The 16,787-nt window shown below is 35.5% G+C and overlaps 1 protein-coding gene across 1 annotated transcript in view; it reads right to left on the minus strand.

The window, feature by feature from the left end:
* Positions 1–16,454, minus strand: part of LOC134230906 (sushi, von Willebrand factor type A, EGF and pentraxin domain-containing protein 1-like) — a gene marked incomplete at its 3' end in the record, with an annotated part of 139,419 nt that extends 122,965 nt beyond the window's left edge. The window contains exons 1-8 of the mRNA XM_062712771.1: positions 16,294–16,454; positions 14,345–14,417; positions 12,727–12,808; positions 10,929–11,020; positions 8,582–8,827; positions 7,903–7,998; positions 7,568–7,716; positions 6,221–6,422 (exon numbers count right to left, since the gene is read on the minus strand). Of these exons, the coding sequence (XP_062568755.1) occupies positions 6,221–6,422; positions 7,568–7,716; positions 7,903–7,998; positions 8,582–8,827; positions 10,929–11,020; positions 12,727–12,808; positions 14,345–14,417; positions 16,294–16,338 (985 nt within the window). The remainder of the gene's footprint in view (positions 1–6,220; positions 6,423–7,567; positions 7,717–7,902; positions 7,999–8,581; positions 8,828–10,928; positions 11,021–12,726; positions 12,809–14,344; positions 14,418–16,293) is intronic.
* Positions 16,455–16,787: the final 333 nt, after the last annotated feature.

Below are 16,787 nucleotides of genomic sequence, written 5' to 3' on the forward strand. Positions count from 1 at the left end.
CAGCTGGGTCAGAAGCTTGAAAAACCCCACCGGTCAAACAGTACGATGGCTTCAAGAGATCGAGACTTATGACCTTACTGTTATTCACCGCCCAGGGCGTAGTCATCAAAATGCAGACGCTTTGTCGAGAAATCCTTGCAAACCCTGTCTAAGGCAACAACAAAACAAAGATGACAGTGATGATAGTGATACTGAAAAATCTCATGAAAATGAAGACCAGGAATCCCTGCAAACAGTCAGAGTGACAACTAGAAGTAAAGAAACAGCTCAATGCCAATTCAGGAACCAAGTAATACTAGAGGGATGGGAAGTGGATGAAATTCGACAGATGCAACTGGAAGACCAATCCATGGGTATGCTTTTGCTAGCCTTGACAGATGATTCTGATAGACCAAAATGGGATGTCATATCACACAATTCTGAAGCATTCAAAACCTTATGGAGACAATGGGATAGACTGAAAGTCATCAATGGTCTGTTATACAGAGAGTTCCAAGAGGGGAATACAAACAAGGTCATATTACAATTGGTTGTACCAAAACAGAAGAGGTCAGAGGTTATTCATTACTTTCATGATGTCCCCACAGGAGGTCACCTTGGTGCTGAGAAGACCACATCACGTATCAAAAATTCATTTTATTGGCCATCAATGTCAAAAGAAATTGCTAGATATTGTAAAAGATGTGATTCCTGTGCTGCTCGTAAATCCAGTCAAAAGCAGAACAGAGCACCACTAGGGCAGTACACAGTTGGAGAGCCAATGGAAAGAATAGCTCTTGACATTCTGGGACCCCTTCCTGAGTCTACAAAAGGTAACAGATACATACTGGTTATGATTGATTGCTTCACGAAATGGACCGAGGCTATAGCTATCCCAGATCAAGAAGCTGAGACTGTCATAACAACATTTGTCAATGAAGTAGTCTGTCGTTTTGGTACACCTTTACAAGTCCACTCAGATCAGGGAAGAAACTTCGAGTCAAAAGCCTTTAAAGAGATGTGTGAACTCCTCCATATTGACAAAACTAGGACAAGTAGTATGCATCCTCAAGCTAATGGCAGTGTCGAACGCTTTAATCGCACCCTAGCTACTATGTTGACTATGTACTGTGAGCACAACCAGAAAACATGGGATAAGTATCTCCCACAAGTCATGATGGCATACCGAGCTTCCATACATTCAAGTATCAATACAACACCAAATCTCATGATGTTAGGCAGAAATGTTACTCTACCCCTAGAAGCAGTTGTTGGCAAACCTCCAAATCAGACAGATGATGGCATAGAACCAAATGAGTATATTGATGAGCTGCAAAGAATTTTGACAGATGTTCATGCCCTGGCCAGGAAACACCTGAAAAAGAGCACAGAATACAATAAACGTCACTATGATCTCAAAGCAAAGAAACAATTGTTTGAAAGAGGTCAACCTGTCTGGCTGTATGACGATACCAGGAAAGTTGGAGTGTGTCCAAAACTAACTTCTAAATGGAAAGGTCCTTATCTCATCACTAAGCGAATAGATGATTTGAACTACCTCGTGCAAAGGACATTCCGAAAACCCGCAAATTACAAAGGGAAAACCCTCCCTAACTGGTTTAAGAAAATTTTGAATAAACCATAGAAGTTTCTTCAGATGTTGTTTTGTATTCTTATGTTTTATGTTAGTTTAAGAAGTCATACTTAGATGTTTATGTAGACGATAGATGTGAGATTGGTGCGCACCACTGAGGTTGGGATAGAGCTGGCCTGATCACCCAGAACTCTTCTCCCAAAGATGTTGATAGAGATGGTTAACAAGTCGTTTATAAGACAGTATTATAGACGTGGACCTACTACCTGGTACACATCACGCACTGAATCTAATAGATGTTTGATGTCTTGTTCTAACCAGTCTCTTAGAGATTTAGATGTAGATACTATGGATATGGAATGTTGGGTGTGCCACCTAAAGTTTCCCTCAAGCAGAGATTTAAAGAATCACATGATGCCAGCCCATGGAACTATGCGAGTTATTTGCCCCTGGTGCCCTGATGAAAGGACGTACAAGAGAGTGACTGACCTCAGAAGCCATATCAAGAGTACCCACCCAAATCAACTTGCTAAATATCCGTCAGATTTGATTTCGGAGAACAATGGAGTGTGGTTTAGCCTCGACCCAGAAGGGTACAGTCGCCTGGTGAATGGGACGGATTGGGGAAGTACGTCTGCCACCCACGCAAGAGTGCTAGTTTTGGAGTGGTTGTCAACAGCAAGGAGAATGTCAAGAAAGAAGGACGACTGGCAGAGAGGCTGGGACCAGCTCAAGAAGAACGGCAAAGCACGGGCGCCAACCCCAGAATCACTCTTCCAGCCCGACTATGAGGAGGAGCTGAATACAGTATGCTACACCCCCACCGCCCCAGAGGTAGAAGAGCTCGAGATTTTGTATGTCTCCCTCGTCTTGGGGAACATATGTGTGTTTGTGGGCCAGGGCAGACAAGTGTACAAGATCATCTTGAAGGAAGCAATTTTATCAGATGCCAAGGGTATTGCCAGCCTGTCTAGGAAAATGTCTGTCCAGAAGAGGGTTGAAGCTCCTCAGTCCAATCTACAGAAAATGAGACCGGTAACCTCACCAACCATTCAGAATAGGTTGATTAAGTTTGTTGGCATTGAACATACTCATCTGGACCAGATCTACTCCTCCCAAGAGACAGAGGCCAGTCCTCCAACTAAGAAGATAAGGCTAAGCCCCACCCCAGCTCTCCCTGCACCACCCACAGAGGAAGTTTTGTTTGAGCTGGCCTCACAGAAAGAACCTAATGAAAAACCCAGGGCTAGTATGTCGGAGAGGGCCCTCAACCTATTAAAGCGAGGATGCCTCCCACTATTCCCCCCAGCCAGAAGGGATTGGAGTTCCACACAAATAACGCTTAAATACAAGGATGTAAGCATTACATGGCCCCCTACAGAGTGGCAGGCGATGTCTGCAGACAGAAAGCTATTATCGTGGGAATACGCATCAATGACGTTACAACAGCGGATGGACCCGACGAAAAGTTCCACCATCGAACGAATAGATCTTCTAGACAAGTTCAACTTCTTGGCACTTCCAGGCACAGTTGAGAAACAGGGGAAGAAAGAAGCGCACATTGTTCGCAAGGCTCGGTATTACATCTACGAACAGCTCAAGACCATTGTAAGTGAAGACAACGGAGATCCCACCTGGATAAGGATGCTGGAGAGATCATGTGCCCTCAGAGACCGTTCCACTGATGACTTCCTCTCCACCATTGACTCTAAGGACATTCCTATTAGATTGTGAAAGTGTTAAAGACTGTAAAGAGCTATGTTCTGTACATGTTAAATTCAGGAGAATTTTGTAATTAAGTTGTGGGGAGTGTAATATATCACTTGATTTGTAAACGTAATATTATGCGGTCGTCCAGTTCTCATTCTTGTTAAATCTATGTTCAACATGTGCCTGCCAGGAAAGTTGTTCGTTTATGATTTTATTGGAAATAATATGTCAGCTTTTCTAGATACGATTTTAGTAATAGCTATTATCATCATAATTTACCTGTTGTCGCTTCATGTAATATCGTAGGAGTTATAATATCGGGGAATAGAGGGTGGATTTTACATTTCATGTTTTGGAAGCCATCATACTTTACTCGGATCGTCATTTCCGGTTTGGTGACCTATATGTATTTACTAGTAATGCATTGTTCTATTGAAGTTATGAATATGGGATCGTATTCTACTTTTTTAGTTTGAGTTGTTTTGTGATTTGAAGCTACAAGTTGTTATTTATTGTTAGCATTCACTTTATAATCAGTCAGCTTTATCGGGACTACATTTGTGTACGCTAGTATCGGTAGTTACGATATTCATACGCTACATTGTTCTGCATATATTGTACAGTCTAGGGATGTTTTATAAACATTGAAGGAATTTATTAATTCGTCTAGTCAAGCTTATTTTATGTGTTATATTTCCACTTGTTAATTTTACATAGTTTTTCTAGTTACGATGTTGTACGGAAGCTTGTGTGGCAGAAGTAGTTCTGTGTGGGAACTTGTGTGGGAACTCAGCCTCCCGTACAAGCTTTTGATTGGTTAATAGTTCGTACGGCATAATTTTATTGGATAATTCGAGTCATGTGACAGGGAATGGGAGGTTATATAAGCGAGCGCATACTACGTTACGACAGATTTCAGCTAGTTGTATGGCGGCTATATTTGAAAGTTAAAAGAAAGAAAACCAAAACGGTGAGATACTTATAATGTTATTTACGTATATCTAGCCTAGTTAGAAATCTCCTACCACACTGGACGACCTAAACTTGTGTTTCTGAAGAATCAGCTGTTTTATATTGATGTTTACATATTGTATTGTTATGATTATGAGATGCTGCACATACAATAAATGCTGAGTATGACTGATCAACCATCTTGAGTATCATTCAACAAAGAATCTACACAGAGTGGTGCCTGGTTGTTTAACATATTAGAACAAATTTAATTACTGGTACATCCTGACAAAAGATGATTTATTTAGAAGATAAACTATGGCCTATATAGATGCTGAGGATTCAGAAATACTAGCCACCCCTGGGGTAGCTTACAGTATAAACAGACAAGATGAATACATCATGGATATAATGTCATAGACAGTTATAAAGGGTTTTTATCACATTATAAGTAAAGTTTGGTCATTTCAAGTCCCCATGTTTTATTTGTATTTAAATTACAAATCTTGGCATATTAATCTAACACTTTATATGGTTCATGATTTGAGTAATTTGATCGTATGTTTTGTACATTTATTATGTGAAGTTCTAAAATTGGATTCACAACTTTTTGTGTCATCGTATGCAAAGTGAAAGTAGAACGAGTACATATAATGTATGCATATCCTTTTGTAATTAATGATGTCCTTGTTGAAATAATTGCATAAATGCTGTTAAAAGAGTATGAACTGCTAGATGTTTTGATTAAATTACATTTTTCACTGGTATTTTACCTGTATTAATTGTGCAGACATGTGTTGTAGGCTTGCAGACAGTCTATTTTTCTATTTACATGGCGGCGCATTGCATTATGGTATACTTCCGGTTTATTTTTCTCTTGATCCGCAGTATATATTTACTGTATACGCCCTTGGGGTTTTGTAAAGAAGTGAAAATGAACAGTTATAAGGTAATTAATTAATTAATTATTGTTGAATGAATTAGAGTCAAGTTATTTTATGGTGAAATACTTGCTATTATTATTATTATTTATATGGAACTATTTTCCGTATAAGATTTTCCGTATTTTTCGTATATTCCGTAGGCGTATGGATTTATACGAATCCGTAAGAGTTTTGTATATGAATTTTCACTAGAGTATAAAAGGGAAGATTCTTCCATAAATCGGGGAGTCTGCTATTTTTTATGTTAGGGTTAACGTAATTACTTCGAGCTTTTAGACGAAATTGGTAATTATTTGCTAATTGTTAAATCAGTTAATATTGTAATTTGGTATATTGGATTAATTTAATTGGGGAAAGTTTAATTTTTACAGCTTTGGGGGTTTATTTACGATCATATATCTTGATTATTTCAGGATCCGATCGTATCTAAATTTCCAGTTGTTAATTATCTCTGATTCATTGATAGTTAAGTTTAAAAGATAGGACTTTAGTCATATTAGCCATTATATTTCGATTATTTTGAGATCCGGCTATTTATTTGGGATTTAATTAATATTGTGGTATTTGTCAGTAAAAAGGGTGGTTAAAAGACCTGGATATTATTATTATTTTTTTTTTTTTTGCATTAAAATTGTTCATGTTGATTTTACAGACTCAATAAATCTATAAAACTTAAATTTCGAGTTTCGAGTGTTGTTGACTCAGTGTTTACAAGAGAAGTTAACCCCTGTCTTCAGACTTCTAGAACCACTATCCCGTTACAATTTTTGGTGTCAGAAGTGGGATAGCCATTAAGCGCTATCCCGTTACAACATTAAGAACTAGAATTTCATTTTCTTAAAATTGTTGAATGTTGAAAACTCAATTGTATTAATTTTTCTATCATATATTTTTTTTGCATTTCTTTGCAAAGTATAATGTATGCAGCAATTTTTATAAATGATGTTAACTTTGCATTTTAAGAATAATCACTGGGCACCAGAATACATACACTCTGCAAACACACGGACAAAATCTTAAACACATAGTACATGTAGCACACCTGTTTCGTAGTTTGCAGTAAATCCATCATTGATAACTGTGTGATCCATGCTAAGTTGTAGGATAAGATAATTATTCTGTGAGTAGAATTCCTGTTTCCCTGGGCTCCCCGTTACACTGCCCAGGAAGTTACTCTCTTTTAAAGTGATACCTCCCGTCCACACACTTAAAATATCTGCATTTTCCTCCAGATTGGAACTTATCTAAATCAGGCAAACGCAGTTTTATATTAGTCACAACATGTATTACTATGTTAGTGTCTATGAGATAAACTTTTATGACTATAAAAGTCATAACCACACTAATGATCAACAGAAACTTGGAAACTGAATCAAATGACTGTAGCTATACAGGTTTGTACTTGTAACAAACGAAGGAAAAAAGTAGCAGTTAGACTTGAAATTTTGCTACAGCAAAAAATAGTGAAAAACTAGCAATCCTTGGTATAGTTTCTTTTTATGGCAAGAATGCAATATTTAAAGGCTACAACTGGAGGAGTAGCCTTTCCAAAAAAAATTACAGAAATTTCAATCTAAGTTATTGTGACAACCTTATACATTAAAATTAAAAAAAAAACAAATTAGACAATTATGTATCTCAGTGTAGTCTACTTCCATGCCACATTATATTACAATCAGTCAAAAAACTGTAGGAGGAGTAGCATTTTAAAAGTGTTTCATGAAAAATCAATGCACTAAATTATGTATCTTGGTTTAGTCTACTTGTGTGCCATGTTAGATTGAAATCAGACCAAACCTGTATGATATTTAAAAGAATTTTTCAGAAAATTCTATTTTTAGTAACCAAGGCAACATCATGCATTCATCTAAATCAAATTCGGATGCACTAAACTATGTATCTTAATTAGTGCAGTCTTGTGTGCCAAGTTAGATTGAAATCAGACCTATTAAAACTGTAGGAGGAGTAGCATTTTGAAAAATTATATACAGACAGATGGAAGGAAAGCGGACACCTTACTATCACATAAGCTCGTCTGGTCTCTGACCATTAGAGCTAATAACATGGTTTTACACTGTATACCGTAAATCTGGAAATTTTTGCTGTAGATAAAGTTTTAGCAAATTTGCGAGTTCATTGCATTCGCAAAAATATTTTTCTTAAAAATAATTCAAAAATAAGAAAATGTAAACAAAGTAGTGGTCATTCGCAAAATTTTGAAACGTAAAATTTAATCAACAGCATTTTGATCCAGATTCGCAAAATAAAATCGACGTAAAAATTTCCAGATTTACGGTATGTCTCTGCATTAACAAAGATATTTGAATTTATTTCACTTTTGCTTATAATGTCAATAATTTGTAAATAATGTAGTATTTTCTACACTTACTGTAACCTTTATTCTGACACCTATTGGAGCCTTTAGTGTCCAGCTACAGAAAGCATCATTTTTATATGTTGGCGATGGCGGGTTACTGGTCATGGTTATTGTACCAGAGCCACCTTTTTGCACAATCTTTAATTCTGTGCAGCTAGAACCTGTGAATTAAAAATTTAATTTTTTTTGGTTTTGTTTTGTTTTTTCATGAGCTTTCAAATTCACCCTTCACTTCATCACAATGACTTCAATAAAAAAGAGATTAATCTAAAGCTTAAAATGACATACATATGAAAAAGAAAATTATGTATGGTATTTAAAAGAAACATTATACAAGTCCCCCTTACTGCAATTCACTTCATCAGACATATCTCCACAGTCATTCTGTCCATCACATTGCCACTTCTGGTTTATGTAACCTCCATTTCCACAATACAAGGAATCTGAAGTAAAATGAAATTTCATAAATTAACACACAATACCTGCCTTTACAAGCTGGGTTGCTCATAAGGTTTAGGATTTTATTGAAACTTAATTACTAACTGGTATAAATTTTAGTTTTTAAATGTCATAAACTTCAAAATAAGGCCATAATTAAAAATATTTTTATTTGATGTACTCTAAAACACACTTTTCAAGGTGGGTAGGTAGGTAGATAGTTTTTTTTTTTGGGGGGGGGGGGTGGCTTTCCAGAATTGGACAAAATTATAAATGTCACAAAAACCACAGATTCTGAAATTTATTGATGTGTTCATTACACACTGGATAGTTATACAGATTACTTTACTGCTATAAAAATTTCAAACAAAAAGCATCGTAGAAAACTTATACCATGAAAACTGAAAAAAAATTCAAAATGCTGAAAAAAATGATTGGGTAAGGGTGATTTTGATGGGTCAGTCAAATTATATCAAACAAATTTTTTTTAATGTTGGCCTAAGATGGCCCTGTCCAACAGTCTTTTGCTTACATTATAATTCAGCAGTGAGTCTGACACATACAAGAAAAGAAAATCTGAGTATAAACCTGGAGATTTAGGGGCTCCCAAAACCTTGCATACGAATGGGAGCTTCTTTCTGCAATTTGTCACTGTCCAATGGTTATCGTCCTTGTCTCTCAGGGTGGAAACACATTGAGAATCTCCTACAAACTCAGATGGTTGCAAGTTTTTCCACAGCCCCTTAACCAATGGCATAGCCTTGTTCTTCATCATTCTGTACTGTGTCCAAACAATTTCATTTTGGCCAGCTGTTGAGGACATGTTTGACAGACCTGCAATAAAAGATGCATACACCTGTACTTTCTAATAGTGCTGCAGTGTTTTCCCTAAGAACCGGCTAATGACCAAATTGACCACTTCGATTGATAAAAATGCCGTCTAGAAATCAAAATTTGTTGTAAGGTTAACATAGTTTTGTTCATTAACATCAACCCTTAGCCTGTAACAATCGATCTTTAACCCTTTACTTTAAAATATTGTAGAAGTTCTTTTTTCCGCATATTAATTTACGCGGTCACAATTTCTCCCCAGAAATTTGTCCAAGCGTATTTAATATAAATGCAAGCATATATAGTGACAGTCTAAGAAATGCACGTAATTTTCAACCCGCGAATTAAACAGAAATTGAGAGTCTGCGGAATTATGACCCCATGGAAAAAAGTATGTCTGCAGTAAAGGGAAAACACTGGTGCTGTGTGATATTAGCCTAGGCCTAATACCAGTTAACAGGTGTATGCTGATTTTGTTCTTCTAAGTATCACATTAGACGTATCACAGTACAGTAAAACTCAGTAATAGTGAAGTCACAAGGACCTATAAAATTACTTTGCTATATCCATAATTCATTATATCCGTATAAGGAATACCTTAAATTCACAATTAGCTGGGGATCCAAGATAACTATACTATAGTACATGTATATCCGTGAATTTGCTATATCCATGTTCGTACTAAACAAGTTTTACTGCATTTTTTCCTACGACTACAAGCCTGTTATGTACACCATACATGTATATTATAATATTAAGTTTCAATGACAATATTTTTTAGAAGCTGTTATTTTTACTCTATAAATAATGTTACATGCAAGTATTTATAAGTTTAAAAAAACTGCCTCGATCAAAGTCAATTATGCATTTGGGCTCTTCAGCTACCAACATTAACTCATTTTAACTGTCATATGATTCAACAATAAAATGACAAAAACTCGTTCAAATGACACCCATGCTTCAGAATATATCATACCCCGTTCTCAGAAAGATCGTGCACGAGGGGGTGCTTACGTGGCGCCAAAATATGTCGCCGCGAAATTTCTGCTAGGCCTAATACTCGGTTAGAATGCTGGAGCAACATGATGACTAACATTGGAGGATCGTGGTTAGTTATAAGCGTCGTCTAACGCTTCTTACTTTCTGACCAACCTTACACTATAAAATTCGCAAGTTTGTATTTTACATTTGCACGGATGCTTGGTCACTCAGTTGCAGTCTAATCGTCTGCATCTGGAATTCCGATCCCGAACAAAATTCATTGGGAGAGAAAGTATTCCTCGGATGACTCGTACTTCGCACATAATGGAGCGTAGCGGAGTCAGCCGAGGATTGCCGATTGGAAGTATTTCGAGTATCAAATATCATATTATTTCATTGTAAAGGTAATTTTTTTTTCTAACAATTTCATAAATATATGATCATTTTGTTCAGCATTTTACGATAAGAGAAATTTGAACGATTCTGTGTTAAAATCAGGGACCTATTTTCTAACTGGTATTTATAGGTCCCTGCTAAAAAAAAAAAGTTCTTTTCTCAGTATGTCGTCAATAGAACTTCATTTTTTTTCGTCTATCTTCATCGTGATAAATATCATTCTGTGTTAAAATCAGGGACCTATTTTCTAACTGGTATATATAGGTCCCTGCTAAAAAAAAAAAAGTTCTTTTCTCAGTATGTCGTCAATAGAACTTCATTTTTTTTCGTCTATCTTCATCGTGATAAATAGCATTTTATTTATTAGCTGCAGAAATGTAGCTCTCCGAAAAAAATATATACAGTGCCACCCACTGAAAAAAAAATCTGTACTTACTGTATTTACTGCATACAAAAAGTGCGCTGTTTCTCGATTTATTTGATCCATGTTTTTTTTCAAATTTCCATCTCAAAATATTACTAAATATGTGCTCATAACATAATTATTCGTTTGCTGTTTCTATAACAAAACATTCTTTATAATTTTTAAAAGCCCTCCTGGTCTTGAATTTGAGATGATCGAAAAGTCTATACAGGCACGTAGCAACGGGGAGGGGGGACTCAAGACTCAAACTGCCTGGTTTCGTCCATTAATAATTAATCGTTTTACTATATTACAAACACATACCTATCCAATATTGGCTGACGCGAGACATCGCATGGGTCGCCACATAATTGTTTTCTATAGCGTCCTCTATCCAGCTAAGATACATCCCAGATCTAAAAATAAAACGGTAAAAAAAAATGTTGGTAACTGCATACTTTTAATGGATCTTCTAAAGGTGTGATATACTAGTTGGATATTTTAATCTTGCAAAACATGACTAATCTGTAACAATTTAGTGGACATTTATTGAGGGATGCCCTATTCCTAAATCAATCAATCAAAAGTCAATTATAGTTGATTAATGATCAGCCTATTTATGATCAAATTTTTAAACTTGATTGAAGTATACGATGTAAAAATAAGAAGAATATTTACTGGAATAATAATACGCAGTACATCACATACAGTATTTAGGTAAATGCATTTGTACATATTTATCTTTTATTAGAAAACCCAAATTGTATGGATGTGCTGAATTTTAAAAAAATCGGGGAAGGGGTATTATTTGCAATATAGAGTACATGATGTTTATGAATTACCCAATCTTGTATGTTTTGGGGGATGCACTATATAAATCAGTTTGAATCGTGTATAACCCAGTCCAGTTTAAGGTACACTGCTACCTGTATTTAAATTAACTGCACATTTTTATTATATGATTAAATAATTCCTACCTTTCTGATTGGCTGAGATCCAACTATGTGGAAGAAATACTACGTTATGTTTACCTGTACGTGACGTTCCAGGTAATTACAAGGGTTTATTTCCTCTACATTGATCCAAACATAGATCTGGGAATTTTAAATTGAGACAAATTGTTTTGGAAAGCTATTAAAACGACTATGACATGTGAACTAAACATAAGCGAATATATATAAGGTATTTTCGGGTGAGGGTGGTTCAAAGGGATGCAGGAACCCTCTCTAACACTTTACTGAACAACATTTTTTTTTTTTTTACTTTTTTTTCCGCTGTCAGTTGATTGTATTACTTCCTTTCTAAATCTATCCTATAAAAAAGATTGACATTATATTTTTTTTCATGGCAACTAAAATAGATAAAAAAAAAAAACACATTTCATATTGATACAACTGGTAAGGTTTATTTACATTTTAATTCTGCTTCTCTCTTGTATTTGGCTAGGACTTAATTACATGCAAACAAGTAATGAGCTGTATCATTTTATCAGTAAATCATGCAATAAAACATTTTTATTCTTATACTTCTATATTACCATTATTTCACTATGCTGCAGCAAGAAAGGACAACCAGCCTTTCATTGAACATGAGCTTGTTACGTGCCTGGAGTGACATGCAATGTATTATAAATGTATGACCTCAGATCATAGGCGTCGGAACCGGGGGGGGCACTTTCTTTGCAAAAATAGATATTATAAAGGCAATGAAAATTGGGATTTACCTTTTTGGGTTGGTTTAGCCACCCACTTTAGATTAGTCCCCCCCCCTTTCAATTTGCCTCCGACGCCCATGCCTCTCCCGCTAAAATAAAACTGGGCTATTTAAAAAGTTTTTGAAGATACACATTTTTCCCTGAAATGTCCACATTTGTTTACTATAGAACATCAATTTTCATCACACAAAAAAAAACGCCCAGTGGGTTATATCAGCTAACACTTCCGAAACTAGCTCATAATAATATATTGATATAAGTTCTTATTACACAATGTGACATTATTTTAAATTTAAGATAGTGATCGATATTCTATGTTCACCGAAATTCAGAAAAAATTAATCAACCAACAGCCCCTTGGAATAATGTGGGTCATAGTGCTGAAACCTCGAAAGAACATACTAGTACCTGAGACAGGATGTCATGGCGTCCTCCCAAGTCATCGGAACTGATCCCACCATGAAGCAATAACCCTGGTAGAAAAATGCTCCTGTAAAAAAATCAAAAGGGGATTTATACATAAACATATTTTAAAGAGTTACTTAATATGAGAAACGGTTGAAAGTTTTTATAACCATATGATATTGAATCATATTTTATTCAATGGGATTAGGCAGCAGATTAAGGCTATGTAAGCCCACTTTCTTTTATATGGTTGCCCTTAAAGGAACACAATTTTAAGGTGAAATGCTAAAGATGGAATATTAAAGCTTTCTTAAACTTTTTATTTTTTCCCAGCATATCTTAAAAGACATTTATTTTTCTTGGTTGATTAACATAGGAACCCCACCTACCCTAGGACCCGCTAGAATGCACATATCATAGTATAGAAATGAATTTTGTTGAAATGATGTGTTAAGGACAACGTTTGGAAAGGTAAAAGATGAGCTCATAAGGTTTGTTTTTCAATTTAAAAGAAATTGAATTTCTTTGCGGTGGAATAGTTGATGTCGGTTTTGATTTACAAATTAGATGATAAACTTCGGAAAATAAATCGAACAATGTAAACATATATTGTAGTCAGGTTTCGTTTTGGGAAAAAAACCTTTTTATAAAAATTGCACGAAAACTTAACTGGAAATTAACATAAGAAGTGTTCTTTGGGGTATCTAATGACGAAAATTTACTGCATTTTAAGCATTTTGTGTCCCTAGAGCTTTAAAACAGCGACATTCATTGTCAAATTGCTATGAGCCCGCCAAGAAAGACCGAACAGGTAAGCTACATGGCAAATTAACGTTACAAAATATCTGAACAAAATGTGCATGAGCTTTAAATGGCAGTTGTAATCGTGCATAATCGAATTAAACGGTGTTTAGGACACCTTCTGATGTTCAGTCAATTCATCAATTTCATGTAAACCAAAACCGTTAAAAGAGATGCACCTCAAAACATGACAAAGGTCAATCCATGTACAGCATAGCACATCCTGAAAACAGTTCTACCTGTTCTGTAAAGAAGCGTTTTGATTCGACAAATCCTCAAAGTAGGCACCGTGACAAACGTGGAGTTGCGTTTTATTTTAAGAGCATACTACTATACATGTAGAGCATCCTTTGTCAAACAGGAAATCAAGCAAAACAGAGGCAAATCGAGAGTGTATGGAAACCCACCCACCCCCACCCCCGAAATTATAACGGAAATTTATACCTTGGACTCACCTAGGAAACACGGACTCCTCTAAAAACAATTGGGAGTCATTTATTTGAAGATATATATTTTTCATATTTTTAATATTTTATTACGTGTATTATTATACATTTTTTGGCATGGTAAAAAAAATTCAAGTCTGACATGTGGACCCCAACACCCGAGAAAAATCTTATTAAAACTGCCCCTGCAAAAAGGGACCAGTTGAAATATACAATAGATCTAAGTTTAGATTTTAGAATTTAAAATTGCTTTTAAATTTATCGATTGGTATATACTAGTATACCAATGACAAATTGAAAGACTATACTCTATGTTCTGTTTTATACAGTCATTTACATATATTAGGAGTCGGTAAAAAGAGTTAGATACATACCACTTGGACACTTGATCTTAATGTCACCCATTTCGCCTTCATTGCTGTGGCCGAGGACTTCTTTTGTTCCAATCTAAAAAAAATCAAGAGTATATACATCAAAATAATGAAAAGCCTTTTGAATTATTTTTTCCGGGAGATGGAGACTCATTCAGATGCGGATCCAGGATTTTTATGGGGGTCAATCTCAGTACAAATATTCTAGACCAGTTAGAAATTTGTTGAAAATCAAAAAAAAAAACTCAAAAGATCAAAGGGTTATATTTGTTGATATCTAAAGGGAAGCCTTGTTAGAATGATTACAAAACTTAATTTACATCAAAATAATGTGAATTATTAAAGCCCTACCACTAACCCTTCAAAAGTTTTGACCAAGGTTAAAGTTGGGTGAAATTTTGCAAAACTGGATCAGACCCAAAGGTCAAGGTCAAAAGATTAAATTCGATGGTACCCAAAGAAAGGTCTTGTCACAAGGGATACACATGTGAATTAATAAAGCTGTATATCCTCAACCATGCAATCAAAAGTTATGGGCAAGGTTAAAGTTTTGTGGACAGGCAGACAGAGACAGACGGACGGACAGGGCAAAACTATATACCCCCGAATCTTGATTACGGGGGCATAAAAAGTATACTCTCCAAAACATTTAAAACATATTGGGGGGGGGGGGGTCGTTCACTTCTACTACTTCATACTTCTATTATGACTTTTCATACTAACGTCACTTGGTTTAGTTTTTCAAGAATCCATATTAAACTTAAAAGACCAACAATGGATCAAATAATAGGGAACTAGTTTATGAATCTAGGTTATATAGATATCGACATATGTGAAATAAAATCTTCGAATGAAAAAAAATGAATTTTGAAACTAACAATCGATTTGAATAATTTGATTCTCATCCAAGTAAATATTTATAAATACTTGTATTAATGTGATGGAATATTGCAACTTTATATGTTTTATATATACTTTTTACAGGTCAACCATATCTGGGTATTGCATTGTATTACACGCTGTACTTTTTTCATACTCCATTCGTAATAAAGGTAAACGTGTCGTGTTACGAGGGTGGCGATGACCTGGGACGGATGAAGAGCCTTGCGCGATGACTGCTCATCCGATCAGCTGTCGACACACCCAATACATTGTGATAATATCAAAGGCACATACCATGACCATACCCAATAAACATTTATCATTGAACACAAAGTATTCTTTAAAAAGAGGTTCTCTCAGCACCTTTGTGTTCTATGACCATTAAGCCACCATTTTTTTTTGGAAAACAACATAAAACTAAAAGTTTTATAACCCCACAAAAGGTGTGAGAAGTTAACTAAAACTGAAACTTTTTCACACCATGGTTAAATTCTTGATTTTTTACTGCTAAGCTTCGTGATCTTAGGACTGCATTACTCAATAGGTGCATAGTATGGTCGTCATGCATTCAACTGTTTGTACTATACTCAAAGACTGATTCAACCATTCTCTGGAACCAGGAAGTTTGTCACACTTCACTGGAACCAAACCCCAAAAGTAAACGGAACTTTCTGCAAGCGGTCAAATTATTGACTTTAATAGGAACATTTTTCAGAATGAAAATAAGGAAAATGCATTCTGATCAAAAATCTACCATTCACTGGCATTCAGAAGCAAGATACACTTCTTTTGCTTAATTTAGAGTTAAATAGTACCATATTCAATGGAAAACAACAGGACATATTTGAATAGGTTTACACCGTTATTTAGATGCCAGAGAAAAAAGCTTCCATTGATTTCTCACAGATGTCACACTTTAAAAAAGAAGGCAATATCAATATATAGAATCTTGTCATTTTATTTGAACTTTGTAATAAACTGAATACGAGGGTTACACATTACCACGCCCTATATATCAATACCGTCATAAAGTGAAAATAAAGGAAATTTGTTTTAAATGAAATACTGACCTGCAAAAGTAAAAGGAAAAGTAAAAGGTCCCGCGGGCGATCCATTTTACTCCCCCCTTGATGTCCGCAGGATGAAGTGTAGAGGATTGCTTCCCGCCCTAATTACAATATCCACGTTTATGCTTGGGTAACTGCGCATTGGGTTTAGGACATATGACAGGGGTAAGGTTTCATGTTTAAAAAGCTAGAGAGGCTCATTCAGCAGAACTGTGCAAAGTGTTATTTTAATGCAATATCGATAAAATCATCATGGCGCAGGATCGATTTACGCAATCATTGTTTTCATAAAAAGGTACCCATTTACATACACACTATATTCATGTATGTGCAACTTAACATGTACTAAAAACAATCATGATTTTAGAAATACATGGTATATTTATTTAGTATAATGAATTTTTCTTGGTGAAAGGAAGCGTAGAAAAATGGCTCACGGTTACTGTATTCTGAAGGTTACAAAAACGCAGGGCAGTGAAACCTAAACAAAAAGATCC

This window comes from Saccostrea cucullata, unplaced genomic scaffold (assembly GCF_032062105.1).
Source record: "Saccostrea cucullata isolate Sc308-1 unplaced genomic scaffold, CSIRO_AGI_Scuc_v1 ctg308, whole genome shotgun sequence".
NCBI lineage: Eukaryota > Metazoa > Mollusca > Bivalvia > Ostreida > Ostreidae > Saccostrea > Saccostrea cuccullata.